Source organism: Macaca thibetana, chromosome 3, assembly GCF_024542745.1.
Source record: "Macaca thibetana thibetana isolate TM-01 chromosome 3, ASM2454274v1, whole genome shotgun sequence".
NCBI lineage: Eukaryota > Metazoa > Chordata > Mammalia > Primates > Cercopithecidae > Macaca > Macaca thibetana.
Window position 1 is genome coordinate 139,664,848 of NC_065580.1, and position 12,399 is coordinate 139,677,246.

Genomic DNA, 12,399 nt, shown 5'->3' on the forward strand with positions numbered 1-12,399 from the left:
ATGGAGTGGACTCTGCAGGTTGCCTGGCCTCTGCTGCCCCTTCTTCCCTTGCTCCAGAACTCCCTCTTGTGCCTCTGTGCATGTGGCCCAGGAAAGGAATCAGGACTGATCTGAACCGGGCCGAGCAATCCCTTTCTGCTTGGCCAGGTACTCAGTTTCCCAGCTCCCTTGCAACTAGGAGGTGGTCACTTCACCCAGCACAGGCTCATGAAACATAAGGAGTCTGTTTGGGAGCTTCACCTCACCCTCCACTTCCTGCCTTTACATACAAGGTGAGGATGTGATGCCTGGAGCTGCAGCAGCCACTTTGTAATCATGAGGCATCAACCAATGCAGACAAAAGCCAACTCACTAAGAAGTCAGCGAACAGCCTGGCTTCCTTGGACACCAAACCAATCCTGAGACCACCTCTACTCCTGGACTTCTTGTTGAATAAACAATAAATGTCCTTATGGAATAAGCTACCATTGGCCAGGTTTCTCTCATTTGCCTCCTTCCTGACATACCAAAGCAGACTTCTTGTCTAAGGGAGCAGAAGCCCAAGTGTCCAGGCTCTGGGTTGCTGCTGTTTTATGCTGTTTTATGCTGCTGTTTATGCATCTGATTTCTGCTTCCCTGTCTGGGATCTGCCTGCCTGGCTCCTGTCCTGGCTCTGCCTTCACCCTGCTGGGATCCCAGCCTCTGCCCTGGCTGACCCCTAGTCTCTGATCTGAGCTGAAAACACAGCTCTGTGTCCTGGCTCCTGCAGACTCACCTGACCTTGGCATGGCCTCTAGTGCCGCTGGGCTGTCTTGGCAACCAGCCCATCTGGTGTTCCCTTCCCCTCTCCAGGCCGCTGCCTCTCGGGGCCCTCTGATCTGGGCCATCAAAGCTCCCTATGGGGCTGGGCACAGTGGTTCACGCCTATAATCCTGACACTGGGAGGCCGAGGCGGGCAGATCACTTGAGGTCAGGAGTTTGAGACCAGCCTGGCCAACATAGTGAAACCCTGTCTATACTAAAAATACAAAAATTAGCCAGATGCGGTGGGGCACACCTGTAATCCCAGCTACTCAGGAGGCTGAGGCGGGAGAATCACTTGAACCTGGCCCAGGAGGCGGAGGTTGTAGTGAGCTGAGATCACGCCACTGCACCCCAGCCTGGGTGATAGTGCGAGCGAGACCTTGTCTGAAAAAAATAAATATAGGCCGGGCGCGGTGGCTCAAGCCTATAATCCCAGCACTTTGGGAGGCCGAGACGGGCGGATCACGAGGTCAGGAGTTCGAGACCATCCTGGCTAACACGGTGAAACCCCGTCTCTACTAAAAAATACAAAAAACTAGCCGGGCGAGGTGGCGGGCGCCTGTAGTCCCGGCTACTCGGGAGGCTGAGGCAGGAGAATGGCGTAAACCCGGGAGGCGGAGCTTGCAGTGAGCTGAGATCCGGCCACTGCACTCCACCCTGGGCGACACAGCGGGACTCCGTCTCAAAAATAAATAAATAAATAAATAAAAATAAAAATAAAAATAAAACCTCCTAGAGGCCCTCTCAACACAGGTGGGCATGGAGTGGGCAGGTGGGCATGGAGTGGGCAGGTGGGCGGCCAGAAAGTGCTCCAGACAAGATGCAGGACCTAAGAGAGGAGCCTCCCAGCCCCTACCTAGAAATGCAGACAACTGTCAAAAGGAGGGGGGCTGCAAAGCTCCTCCATTTCTGCACACCCCAGGCCCAAGCTGTCTCCCCCAGCTCCCCACTCAAGAGCTGCCTGAGCTTCCCCACTCCGGACCAGCCTCAAAATGAAGCAACTCCAATTTCCATTTTCCAGGCCATCCGACTGAGATCCAGAGGGAAGGGCTGGCCAAGGTTGAGTGGAGAAAGGGTGGGAATCCTGGCCTGGGCTCCTGCCACGCACTGCTGTCCCTCCCTCCAGCCCTCAAGGCGCACAGAGAGGACACAGACCTCTCGCTCAGCTCAGCGTCACAGGGCAAGCCCTGCCCCGGGCCTGCTGCTGGAGGCCATGGAGCTGGGGCCCTCGGTGGAGAGGGTGTCAGGGCCGGGAAGGCCACAGGGAGGAATTGCTCATGATGGGAGGGCGTGGGCCAGGTGGGTGGGGGACAGCTGGCAATGCGCCCCCCCTCCCCTAGAGCTGCGACTTTTAACACCCACAATACCGGGCTGAGGCCAGGGCCGCTGCTCTGCGCCAAACCACACAGAAGCTTCCGGTACTAGGAAAATGTCCATCAGGTTGGGCATGGCTCGGGGTCCCCGCCTTCTCTAAAATCTCAGATGCCAGAAGTGCACCCCTCAGCATTTTCCCCTGCACCCGTTCTAGAGGCCCCGGCCCAGCTCAGCCCATGTGGAAACAGTTGCTCCCTGGAACCCTCCACTCCTGTCCCCCAAGAGTTAAGACTCCAAGGAGAGCAGACGGGTCTCTCTCATCCCAGGCCTGGGCTGCTGGGAGACCCTGCACACCTACGGAAGGGCCGGAGGACAAGGGAGGCCGCGAATGCATGCCTTGGGGTCCCCCGTCATTGCTTTGCACAGATGTCTCCCACACACCCGTGTCTGTATCTGTAAGGCGGGAACAGTAACGTGGCTGACGTAGGTGACAGCACTAATCCCTGACTCCTGGTCAGCATTAGACCATTTCCAAAGCCAGTTCCCACTGCCATCTCCCTGGAGACTCTCGACAGCCCTCCCGGGCTGATGCTTTGATCCATTCTACAGATGAGGGGCGGGGGGGCTGTGAGAGAGTCACCCAGCTGGCGGATGGCGGTCCCACACATGTCTGACTCCAAGCCATGCTCACCTGCAACCCCCAGGGCAGAAGTCAGGGCCAAGGGTAATGTGGAGTTGTCAAGGGCTGTGTGTGTTAATGTGTGCACATCTGTGTCATGTGTGTGCATGCGTGTGTATATGTATGTGTGACCATGTGCATGCATGCTGTGTGTGCACGTATGCCTGAGTATCTGTGCATGTGACCATGGGTATTACATATGTGTGTCCCTGGTTTTGCATGTATTCGTGTGTCTGTGTGCACATGTGCAAATGTGTGTGTCTGTATGTGTATATATGTATGTGTGTCTCCACATACACACTGATGTGTGTGCACGGGTGTCTATGTGTGTGCATGTGTGTGCACATGTATGGTGTGGGTATGCATGTGTGTGTATGTGTGCTCTTCCGGGTGGAGGCACGGCTGACCCTGGCCCTGCTGTCTTCTAGGGGCTCTTGCTGCCTGGGGCTCCAGCCCCACACTCTCAGGTCCCTGGTCCTCACCCCGCCTCCCTGCCACGTGGCCCTGCTCACACACTCTCTCTGGGCAATGCCACGTGCTCCGGTCGCCGCAGTTCTGCTCCGGAGAGAGCTCTGCCTCTGGCTCAGGTGATTCCAGCCTCCTGGTGCTGGCTCTCCCCTGGGGGGCCACGAAATGTAGCAGACCCTGCTGTCCCAAGAGGCTTTGTAGATATTTGGAGGCTGCCTCATCCCTCCAGACCTGTCCTCCCCGAGGCCAAGCCTCTCTGGCTAAACACCAGAGCCTGCTTACCAAGCCCTCTGGGTGAGAACGGGGCTTGTCCCCATCGGGGCAGACACTGTTGACGCCCCATGCACACCCCTCAGCCCCACCTGGCTTTGGCTTCGGCCTGTGGCCATCTGCAACTCTGCCAAGGGCTTTCTTCAGCCACAGGACCTTGCACAAGCTAACTGAGACAGGAAGTACCCTCGGGGAAGTGTCACCCGGTGAGGGGCAGGAGAGATGTCTGGCTTCATCGCCCTAAAGTGGGCGGGCCCTGAAGTGTGCGCAAAACCACCGCCTCCCAGAGGGAGTGTGAGATGGAGCCCAGGTGCTCCCACAGGTCACCTGCCCATGAACACATCTGTACTGGGCATACCCTTCCCTGCCTCTCTCCCTGCCCAGTGCTGCCTGGGGTCACTGCCAGGTAAATTACTTGGCCTTTAGGGATTCCTTCTGCCTCTGGGCTGACTCCACTGAGGGAGTCCTCTTCCTATAGACTGGGCTGAAAGCTGGTCACTTCCCAGCAGTTCCTCCTCCACAGTCTTTTCCCATCGGTTCCTCTGTGCCCAGCCCCATTCTGGAGGTGGGAAGAGTGGCCCTGGAGGGACAGAGGCTCCCTCCTCTTTCCACTGTCCTCTGGGTGTCCAATCTCCCAGCCCCCAGGTTCCGGGAGCTCAGCACCATTCTGCCCTGCCCACAACCAGCCTGCTGCCTGGGACCTCCCGGCCCAAGAAGGCCACGCAGAGCCACCAAGGCCTGAACGGTACACAGTACCTGGGACGGCTGTCCAAGCCTGCTGGGAAACCTGGGGCTGGGAATTCCACAGCCACACCCAGTGATTGCCCAACTCCTCTCCCCACCACCCCAGGTCCCCAGGCAGCTCCCCAGGCCCAGACTCCCCAGCCCGACTGACCTTGGCCTCCAGTGTGGTCAGTCGCTCACTCATGTCACTGAGCCGGGTGCAGTTCATGCATTCTGAAAGAGAAGAGGAACTAATATGAAAGCAGACTGTAGACCCTAGGAAGAGAGCAGCCCAGTCACCAGGATAGCCTCTGGGCAGGCGGGCAAGCAGAAACATCTCCAGTCATTTTGCCTGGAAAACTCCTATTCATCCTTCAAAGCCTCACCCTCAGAGACCCCTCCTCCATGCAGCCTGCTGGACCACTGAGCCTCCCTTCTGAGCACGCACAGTACACTGTACTGTCTGTTTATTCAGACAAGGTGATGCTGTGAGCTGGTGAGCACCATGAAGGCAGGGGTCTTTTTCTATTTTGTTCACCCACGAATCTCAGTGCCTGGCACAAAGCAGGGACTCAAAAAATATCTGACAATTGATGAACAGATATTGAGGTGGGCCCCTGACTTTGAGAACCAGAGTTGGGCTAATAGACACAGACTGGGAAAGGGATGCCAAAGCCAGTCCAGTCGGTGGGGCGGGGGGGGAGGGCAATCAAGGAGGACGTCCTAGAGGCAGTGGCATCAAAGATGAGACCTGAGGAATGCACAATAACTGGCCAGGTTCAGCAGAGAGAAGAGCAAATGCATTCTAAAAGAAAAAGAAATGCATTCTGAAAGAGTGCATTTTCCGAGGCGAGAGAAGAGTGAGAACAGGGCAGGTTGGCCAACTGGGAACACATTTGGGGGCCGCCAAGGCTGGAAAGGTCAAGGAGCTCTAACACCAGGGGCCTGGGAAGGGCTGTGGCAGTGTCCGTAGGTCACTGGAGGGTCTTAGGCGGGTGAAATTCAAGGTCAGATTTGCATTTGCAGATGCTCGCTCTGGCAGCAGAGCGTGCAGTGGGTGGAAGTGGGAGGGACTGGAGCCCGGAAGGCCAATTAGGAGCCTACTGATGCTGACCCCGCCCAAGCACACATCTCTCTGGGCTGTAATTATCTTTTAATGTCTGTCTCCCCGGAGGCCCGAGACCTGGAGCTCTTTAATGACGAAATAGACGGTTCAAAGCTGTTCTAAAGAGCTTTTATTGCTCTAGAAGTCAGGGGATGCCTAAAGTCTCTCTTTCCTCAGCTCAGTTCAAAGCCTGACCCTGCACGATCCGCATCCCTTGTTAAACAGACGCCTAAGAGGTATTTGGGTAACTGGATAGCTCCCACTCGGCGCGCTGCGGCTGACCATGGTGCTGCTTGGGAGTGGTGAGAGCTGCAGCTCATGCGTACAGTCCACGGCCCCCCAACACTGTCAGCCTCCCCCTTGTTCTTGGACATATCCCTGTCTTTGTTACCGAATGCAAACCACCTTGAAATGTTCCCCGTCCTTAAAGAAAAAAAGGCGATTCCTCTGCAACAGATGTTTGGGGAGAAACCACGGGTGGTCGGGGGAGTCTTAGGACCCTGGTAATAGGTGGTCGAGGCTGTACCCTCAGGGTGCTCAGTCTCGGGTCAAGAGGGGGCAACACCCTACTCTCTGCTCCCCAGCGACACGTGGCCTAGCAGGGGGCCCCTCTCCCTGCTTCCCTCCCTTCTACTCCTGGCTGGCCCAAGTCAGTGATTTATAAGCATTTGTTAAGGAATAGAACTCTTTCTCCTCCATAAAGCCTTGTCAGTACCTCTGATGCATAAAACAGACTAAAGACTGAGGTATAAACACTGAACATTCAAACAACTAGAAGAATATATACAGTTTTCTGACTCTGGGACCAGACAGGACTTCACCAAAGACACATGATAAAGGGATGTGGCTTTCTGGTTAAACATGGTAGATTGAACACAGGTTCCCTTCTGTTTTCTCTCAGGAAAGGGCTGATAAAGAAATAAAAAGGTAGGCCGGGCGTGGTGGCTCACGCCTGTAATCCCAGCACTTTGGGAGGCCGAGACAGGCAAGGTCAGGAGATCAAGACCATCCTGGCTAACATGGTGAAACCCCGTCTCTACTAAAAAATACAAAAAATTAGCTGGGCAAGGTGGCGGGCGCCTGTAGTCCCAGCTAATCGGGAGGCTGAGGCAGGAGAATGGTGTGAACCCGGGAGGCGGGGCTTGCAGTGAGCCGAGACCGTGCCACTGCACTCCAGTCTGAGCAACACAGCAAGACTCAGTCTCAAAAAAACAAAAAACAAAAAGCAAACAAACAAAAAAAAACAAGAAATAAAAAAGGTATAAAAACCACAAAGCAAAGGGAAAGGCGGAGGGACCTCCTGGCAGATGAACAATGCAAATACTATTTTGCAAGCTGCATGCAGCCAGGTGCGCCAGCCAGCCTTGCAAACCCAAGGTAGGGATGGAAACTGGGAGCCACTGGCTCTCCTGGGGCTCAAGATGTCCCAGATGGGGCAGGGGAGGGAGTCCTCCCTGGAAACAGGGACCCACCGAGAGGAAAGATCCACTGACACTGACATTTGGGGATGTCCCTGATGAAATGGCGGAGTCCCTAAAAGACCAGCCTCCATGAAGTCCCCAGTCAACAAGGCCCTGGTGTCCAGGGTGCTTTCAGTGCCTGCTTTTTTTTTTTTTTTTTTTTTTTAAACAGAGTCTCACTCTGTCACCCAGGCTGGAGTACAGTGACGCAAACTTGCTCACTGCATCCTCCACCTCCCAGATTCGAGTGATTCTCCTGCTTCAGCCTCTCGGGTAGCTGGGACTACAGGCCTGCACCACCACACCCGGTTAGTTTTGTATTTTTAATAGAGACGGGGTTTTACCATGTTGGCCAGGCTGCTCTCGAACTTCCGACCTCAAGGGATCCACCCACCTCAGCCTCCCAAAGTGCTGGGATTACAGGTGAGAGCCACCGCGCCCAGCCTAATGCCTTCCTCTTAAACTTACACAACCAATGATTCCTGCAGTGCTAAAAGAAGCCCTTAATGGGAAAGGCAGAGATCAAAATGAACAGGGTTCCATTTGTTCACCTATCTACCCACCCACCCAGCCACCCATCCTACACCTCATGCTACCCCCACCCTAAACACCCCCATCTACCCACCTATACATTCACCCTGCTCCCCATCTGTCCACCTCCTCTCCTCTACCTCTAATCATCTCTCATCCACCCGAAGGCTCTGCGGATGTTCCTGTGACTGAATGACACTGTGTCAACACTCTAATACTGGTAAGGAGAGGGGCAGGGCTGCACAGACCCAAATACCTGCCTTCAGGGGTTGTCTACTTGAAAGCAGAGATCCATGACCCCTCTCTAGTAGCTGTGTCCTGTGGGTTGACCAGGATCACTTGGAAAAAGCAAGATGGAACCTAAGTGTCCATCAGTGGTGGATTGGATAAAGAAAACAAGGTACATATACACCATGGAATATTACACAACCATGAAAAGGAATGAAATCATGTCCTTTGCAGCAACATGGATGCAACTGGATGTTGTCATTCTGAGTGAACAAACTCAGAAGCAGAAGATCAAATACTGCATGTTCTCACTTATAAGTAGGAGCTGAACAAGGGGTATACATGGACATAAAGATGGGGTATGAGGATTGAAAAGTTATCTATCTGGTACAGTGCTCAACATTTGGGTAATGAGGCCAGGCATGGTGGCTCACGCCTGTAATCTCAGCACTTTGGGAGGCCGAGGTGAGAGGATCACCTGAGGTCAGGAGTTCAAGATCAGCCTGACCAACATGGTGAAACCCCGTCTCTACTAAAAATACAAATATTAGCCAGGCGTGGTGGCAGATGCCTAAAATCCCAACTACTCAGGAGGTTGAGGCATGAGGATCGCTTGAATCCGGGAGGCAGAGGTTGCGGTGAGCCAAGATTGAGCCATTGCACTCCAGCCTGGCCAACAGAGCAAAACTCTGTCTCGAAAACAAAAAACCAAAAACATTTGGGTGATGGGTACACTAGAGGTCCAATCCCTACTATTATGCATGTAACAAACAAGCACATGTAATCCCCTGAATCTAACATAAAGTAATTTTCTTTTGAGACAGAGTCTTGCTCTATTACCTGGGCTGGAGTGCAGTGGTGCAATCTTGTCTCACTGAAACCTTTGCCACCTGGGTTCAAGCGATTCTCCTGCCTCAGCCTCCCAAGTAGCTGGGACTACAGTCATGTGCCACCATGCCTGGCTAATTTTTGTATTTTTAGTAGAGACAGGGTTTTGCCATGTTGACCAGGCTGGTCTCAAACTCCTGACCTCAAGTGATCCACCCAGCTCAGCCTCCCAAAGAGCTGAGATGACAGGCATGAGCCACAGCATCTAGTCTTAAAACAAAATAACATATTTTAAAAAGAAAAGAAGGATGAGTGTGGTGGCTCATGCCTGGAATCCTCGTACTTTGGGAGGTTGAGATGGGTGGATGACTTGAGCCCAGGAGTTCGAGATCAGTCTGGTTAACATAGTGAGACCCTGTCTGTACAAAAAAATACAAAAATTAGCCAGGCATGGTGGTGCGTGCCTGTAGTCTCAGCTACTTGGGAGGCTGAGGCGGGAGGATCGCTTGAGTCCAGGAGGCCGAGAGCAGCCTGGGAAACATGGTGAAACCCCTTCTCTACAAAAAAATACAAAAATTAGCAGGGATTGTGGCATGTCCCTGTAGTCCCAACTACTTAGGAGGCTGAGGCAGGAGGATCACCTGAGTCCAGAAGGTTGAGGCTGCAGTGAACCATGTTGGTGCCACTGCACAACAGTCTGGGCAAGAGCAAGACCCTGTCAGAGACGGGAGGGGAAGGGAGAAGAGGGGAGGGGAAGGGAGGGGAGGGGAGGGGAAGGGAGGGGAGGGGAGGGGAGGGAGGGGAGGGGAGGGGAGGGAGGGGAGGGGAGGGGAAGGGAGGGGAGGGGGGGAGGGGAAGGGAGGGGATGGAAGGGGAGGTGAGGGAAAAGCACCTCTCCAGCCACACAGGAAGACACCACTCCACCCTTGGGGCCTGAGGGAAGAGGAGGAGGAGGTGGACATGGGGAAGTTACAAATGACAGCCCTGGTCTGTCCAGGAACTCCGGGCAAACTGCACAATCTGGAGGCTTTTAGGGGCCTTGAGCAGAGCGTTTCCAGGGCCTGAGGCAACAATTAGGACCTGCAGGTCCCTCCCCCTGCAGGGGGGAAGGTCAGTGGATGGAGGGAGAGGCCCGGCTCTCGCAAATACCTATTTCTGGAAATTGTGTTGGGCCTGGGCCCAGTTTTCTCTGGCACTGGGCACCCTGCTTGGCAGGTGAGGAGCAGCTTGGCCAACGGTGGACATGAGGGTTGTGGGGTGGGTCCAGCTCCCCAGCTGTGGTGAGGCCCAGGAGGCCCCGCCAGCTCTGACTCGCCACACCACCCCCATCCCAGGCAGGCGCTCCAGAACCGGACGGGATTTTCATTCCCTTGGCGTCTGTCATTGACAGGCAATTAAAGCACGTTTGTTTAACTTTCTCTGATTATTCACTGGAGCGCTGGAAACATGGAAATGCTGAGGGGGGTGCTGATCCTGTCCCCTCCTGGCTCTGACTGGAGGAGGCCCTGCCCGAACCACCCTACTATGTGGTCTCTAACCTTCTGGGATTATGAAGAGTCCCACGTGTCCTGCCCCTTCGAGAACACACTGGCCCTGGAGCACCTGGGGCCACAGTGCCTTTCCCAGTGTCTAGGACCCATGCGGGGCAAACCTTTGCCAATAGGTGTATGTTGGAAGTGTCAACGTACCAGGCAAACCATTGTGTGTTTGTGGATGCACAAGCACATGTGTGTGAAAGAGACAGGCTGGACGCAGTGGCTCACGTCTGTAATCCCAGCACTTTAGGAGGCTGAGGCGGGCGGATCACGAGGTTAAGAGATCAAGACCAGCCTGGCCAACATGGTGAAACCCCGTCTCTACTAAAAATACAAAAAGAAAATCAGCTGGACGTGGTGGTGGGCGCCTGTAATTTCAGCTACTCGGGAGGCTGAGGCAGGAGAACCGCTTGAACCTGGGAGGCAGAGGTTGCAGTGAGCCGAGATTGCGCCACTGCACTCCAGCCTGGTGACAGAGCAAGACTCCATCTCAAAAAGAGAAAAAAAGAAAAAGAAAAAAGAAAAAAAAGAGAAAGAGACAGACAGAGACATAGAGAGCAGGCCAGGTGGGGTGGCTCATGCATGTCATCCCAGCACTTTAGGAGGTCAAGGTGGGAGGATAGCTTGGGCCTAGGAGTTCGAGACCAGTCTGGGCAACACGGCAGGATCCCGTCTCTAGAAAAAATTTAAAAATTGGCTGGAAGGTGCTGGAGAGGATGTGGAGAAATAGGAACACTTTTACACTGTTGGTGGGATTGTAAACTAGTTCAACCATTATGGAAAACAGTATGGCAATTCCTCAAGGATCTAGAACTAGAAGTACCATATGACCCAGCCATCCCATTACTGGGTATATACCCAAAGGATTATAAATCATGCTGCTATAAAGACACATGCACACGTATGTTTATTGCGGCACTATTCACAATAGCAAAGACTTGGAATCAACCCAAATGTCCATCAGTGACAGACTGGATTAAGAAAATGTGGCACATATACACCATGGAATACTATGCAGCCATAAAAAAGGATGAGTTTGTGTCCTTTGTAGGGACATGGATGCAGCTGGAAACCATCATTCTCAGCAAACTATCGCAAGAACAGAAAACCAAACACCGCATGTTCTCACTCATAGGTTGGAACTGAACAATGAGATCACTTGGGCTCGGGAAGGGGAACATCACACACTGGGGCCTATCATGGGGAGGGGGGAGCGGGGAGGGATTGCACTGGGAGTTATACCTGATGTAAATGACGAGTTGATGGGTGCTGAAGAGTTGATGGGTGCAGCACAGCAACATGGCACATGTATACATATGTAACAAACCTGCACGTTATGCACATGTACCCTAGAACTTAAAGTATAATAATAATAAAAAAAAATTGTAAACAGAAAAAAAAAATTGTCTGGATGTGGTGGCGTGTGCCTGTAATCCTAGCTACTCAGGAGAATGAGGTGGGAGGATTGCTTGAGCCTGGGAGGTGGAGGCTGCAGTGAGTTGTGATTGCGCCACTGCACTCCAGCCTGGGCTGGAGTGTCCTTTTGAGATGCTGTCTCAAAAGAGAGAGAGAGAGAGTTGATTGTGTGGTGTGCTCATTGTAAAGAGAACTATAGAGACCTGGTTCTAAGTCGGCCAGGAACTCACTGTGTGGCTTGAGACACCCTCTCTCTCTCCACACCTCAGTTTCCCCATCTATAAAAGGGGTTTACACTGGATCAGCTCCAGAGGCCTCAAGCTCCGGGACTCTTCACTCTTGCCACTGGTGACCTTCTCCTCGGCCTCTTACTTCCGAAATCTGCCCACCCACTGCAGGAGACAGTTGCCAAATCCACCTGCCATCTGCCTTTGGTCAGCATTGCTCCTGTTGGTGGCTCTGCTCCCAGAATGCAGGACCCGCCTTCCAAATGAGGCTGGATTCCCAAGGCCTGGGCCCTGAGAGGGGATTTGCAGATAGGGCAGGAGTTGGTTATTGCAGGGAAATGTAAAGAGGCAGCCGGAGTCTACTTGGGCCACAAGACGCCAGTGGGAGGCAAGGCACATGGATGGTCCTGTCCCCAGAGTCTCGGCTCCCTCTGTGAGAGGTCTCAGAGAGTGGTCTGCAGGCAGAGGGCATGTGCAGGGTGGGTGTCACCAGTAGGCCACCCCAACCAGGGCCCAGTTGGAGGAGATCCTAAAAATCTACCCAGAAGGCTGGGCCCGGGGGCTCACACCTATAATCCCAGCACTTCAGGAGTCTGAGGAGGGTGGATCACCTGAGGTTGGGAGTTCGAGACCAACCTGGCCAACATAGTGAAACCCCATCTCTACTAAAAATACAAAAATTAGCTGGGTGTGGTGGTGGGCGCCTGTAATCCCAGCTACTTGGGAGGCTGAGGCAGGAGAATCACTTGAATCTGAGAGGCGGAGGTTGCAGTGAGCTGAGATCACGCCATTGCACTCTAGCCTGGGCAACAAGAGCGAAACTCCATCTCAA

The 12,399-nt window shown here is 53.7% G+C and overlaps 4 protein-coding genes across 13 annotated transcripts in view; 2 read left to right on the forward strand and 2 right to left on the reverse strand.

The window, feature by feature from the left end:
- The window catches only part of IFT22 (intraflagellar transport 22), a 984,170-nt gene that overhangs the window by 754,631 nt on the left and 217,140 nt on the right, over positions 1-12,399 (forward strand). The window lies entirely within an intron of this gene.
- Positions 1-12,399, reverse strand: part of CUX1 (cut like homeobox 1) — a 1,083,765-nt gene that overhangs the window by 728,538 nt on the left and 342,828 nt on the right.
- Positions 1-12,399, forward strand: part of FIS1 (fission, mitochondrial 1) — a 386,064-nt gene that overhangs the window by 77,601 nt on the left and 296,064 nt on the right. The gene's annotated exons all lie outside the window — the stretch shown is intronic.
- Positions 1-12,399, reverse strand: part of COL26A1 (collagen type XXVI alpha 1 chain) — a 203,275-nt gene that overhangs the window by 20,221 nt on the left and 170,655 nt on the right. For both annotated transcript variants that reach the window (XM_050783734.1, XM_050783735.1), the window contains exon 4: positions 4,410-4,471. In XM_050783734.1, the coding sequence (XP_050639691.1) occupies positions 4,410-4,471 (62 nt within the window). The remainder of the gene's footprint in view (positions 1-4,409; positions 4,472-12,399) is intronic.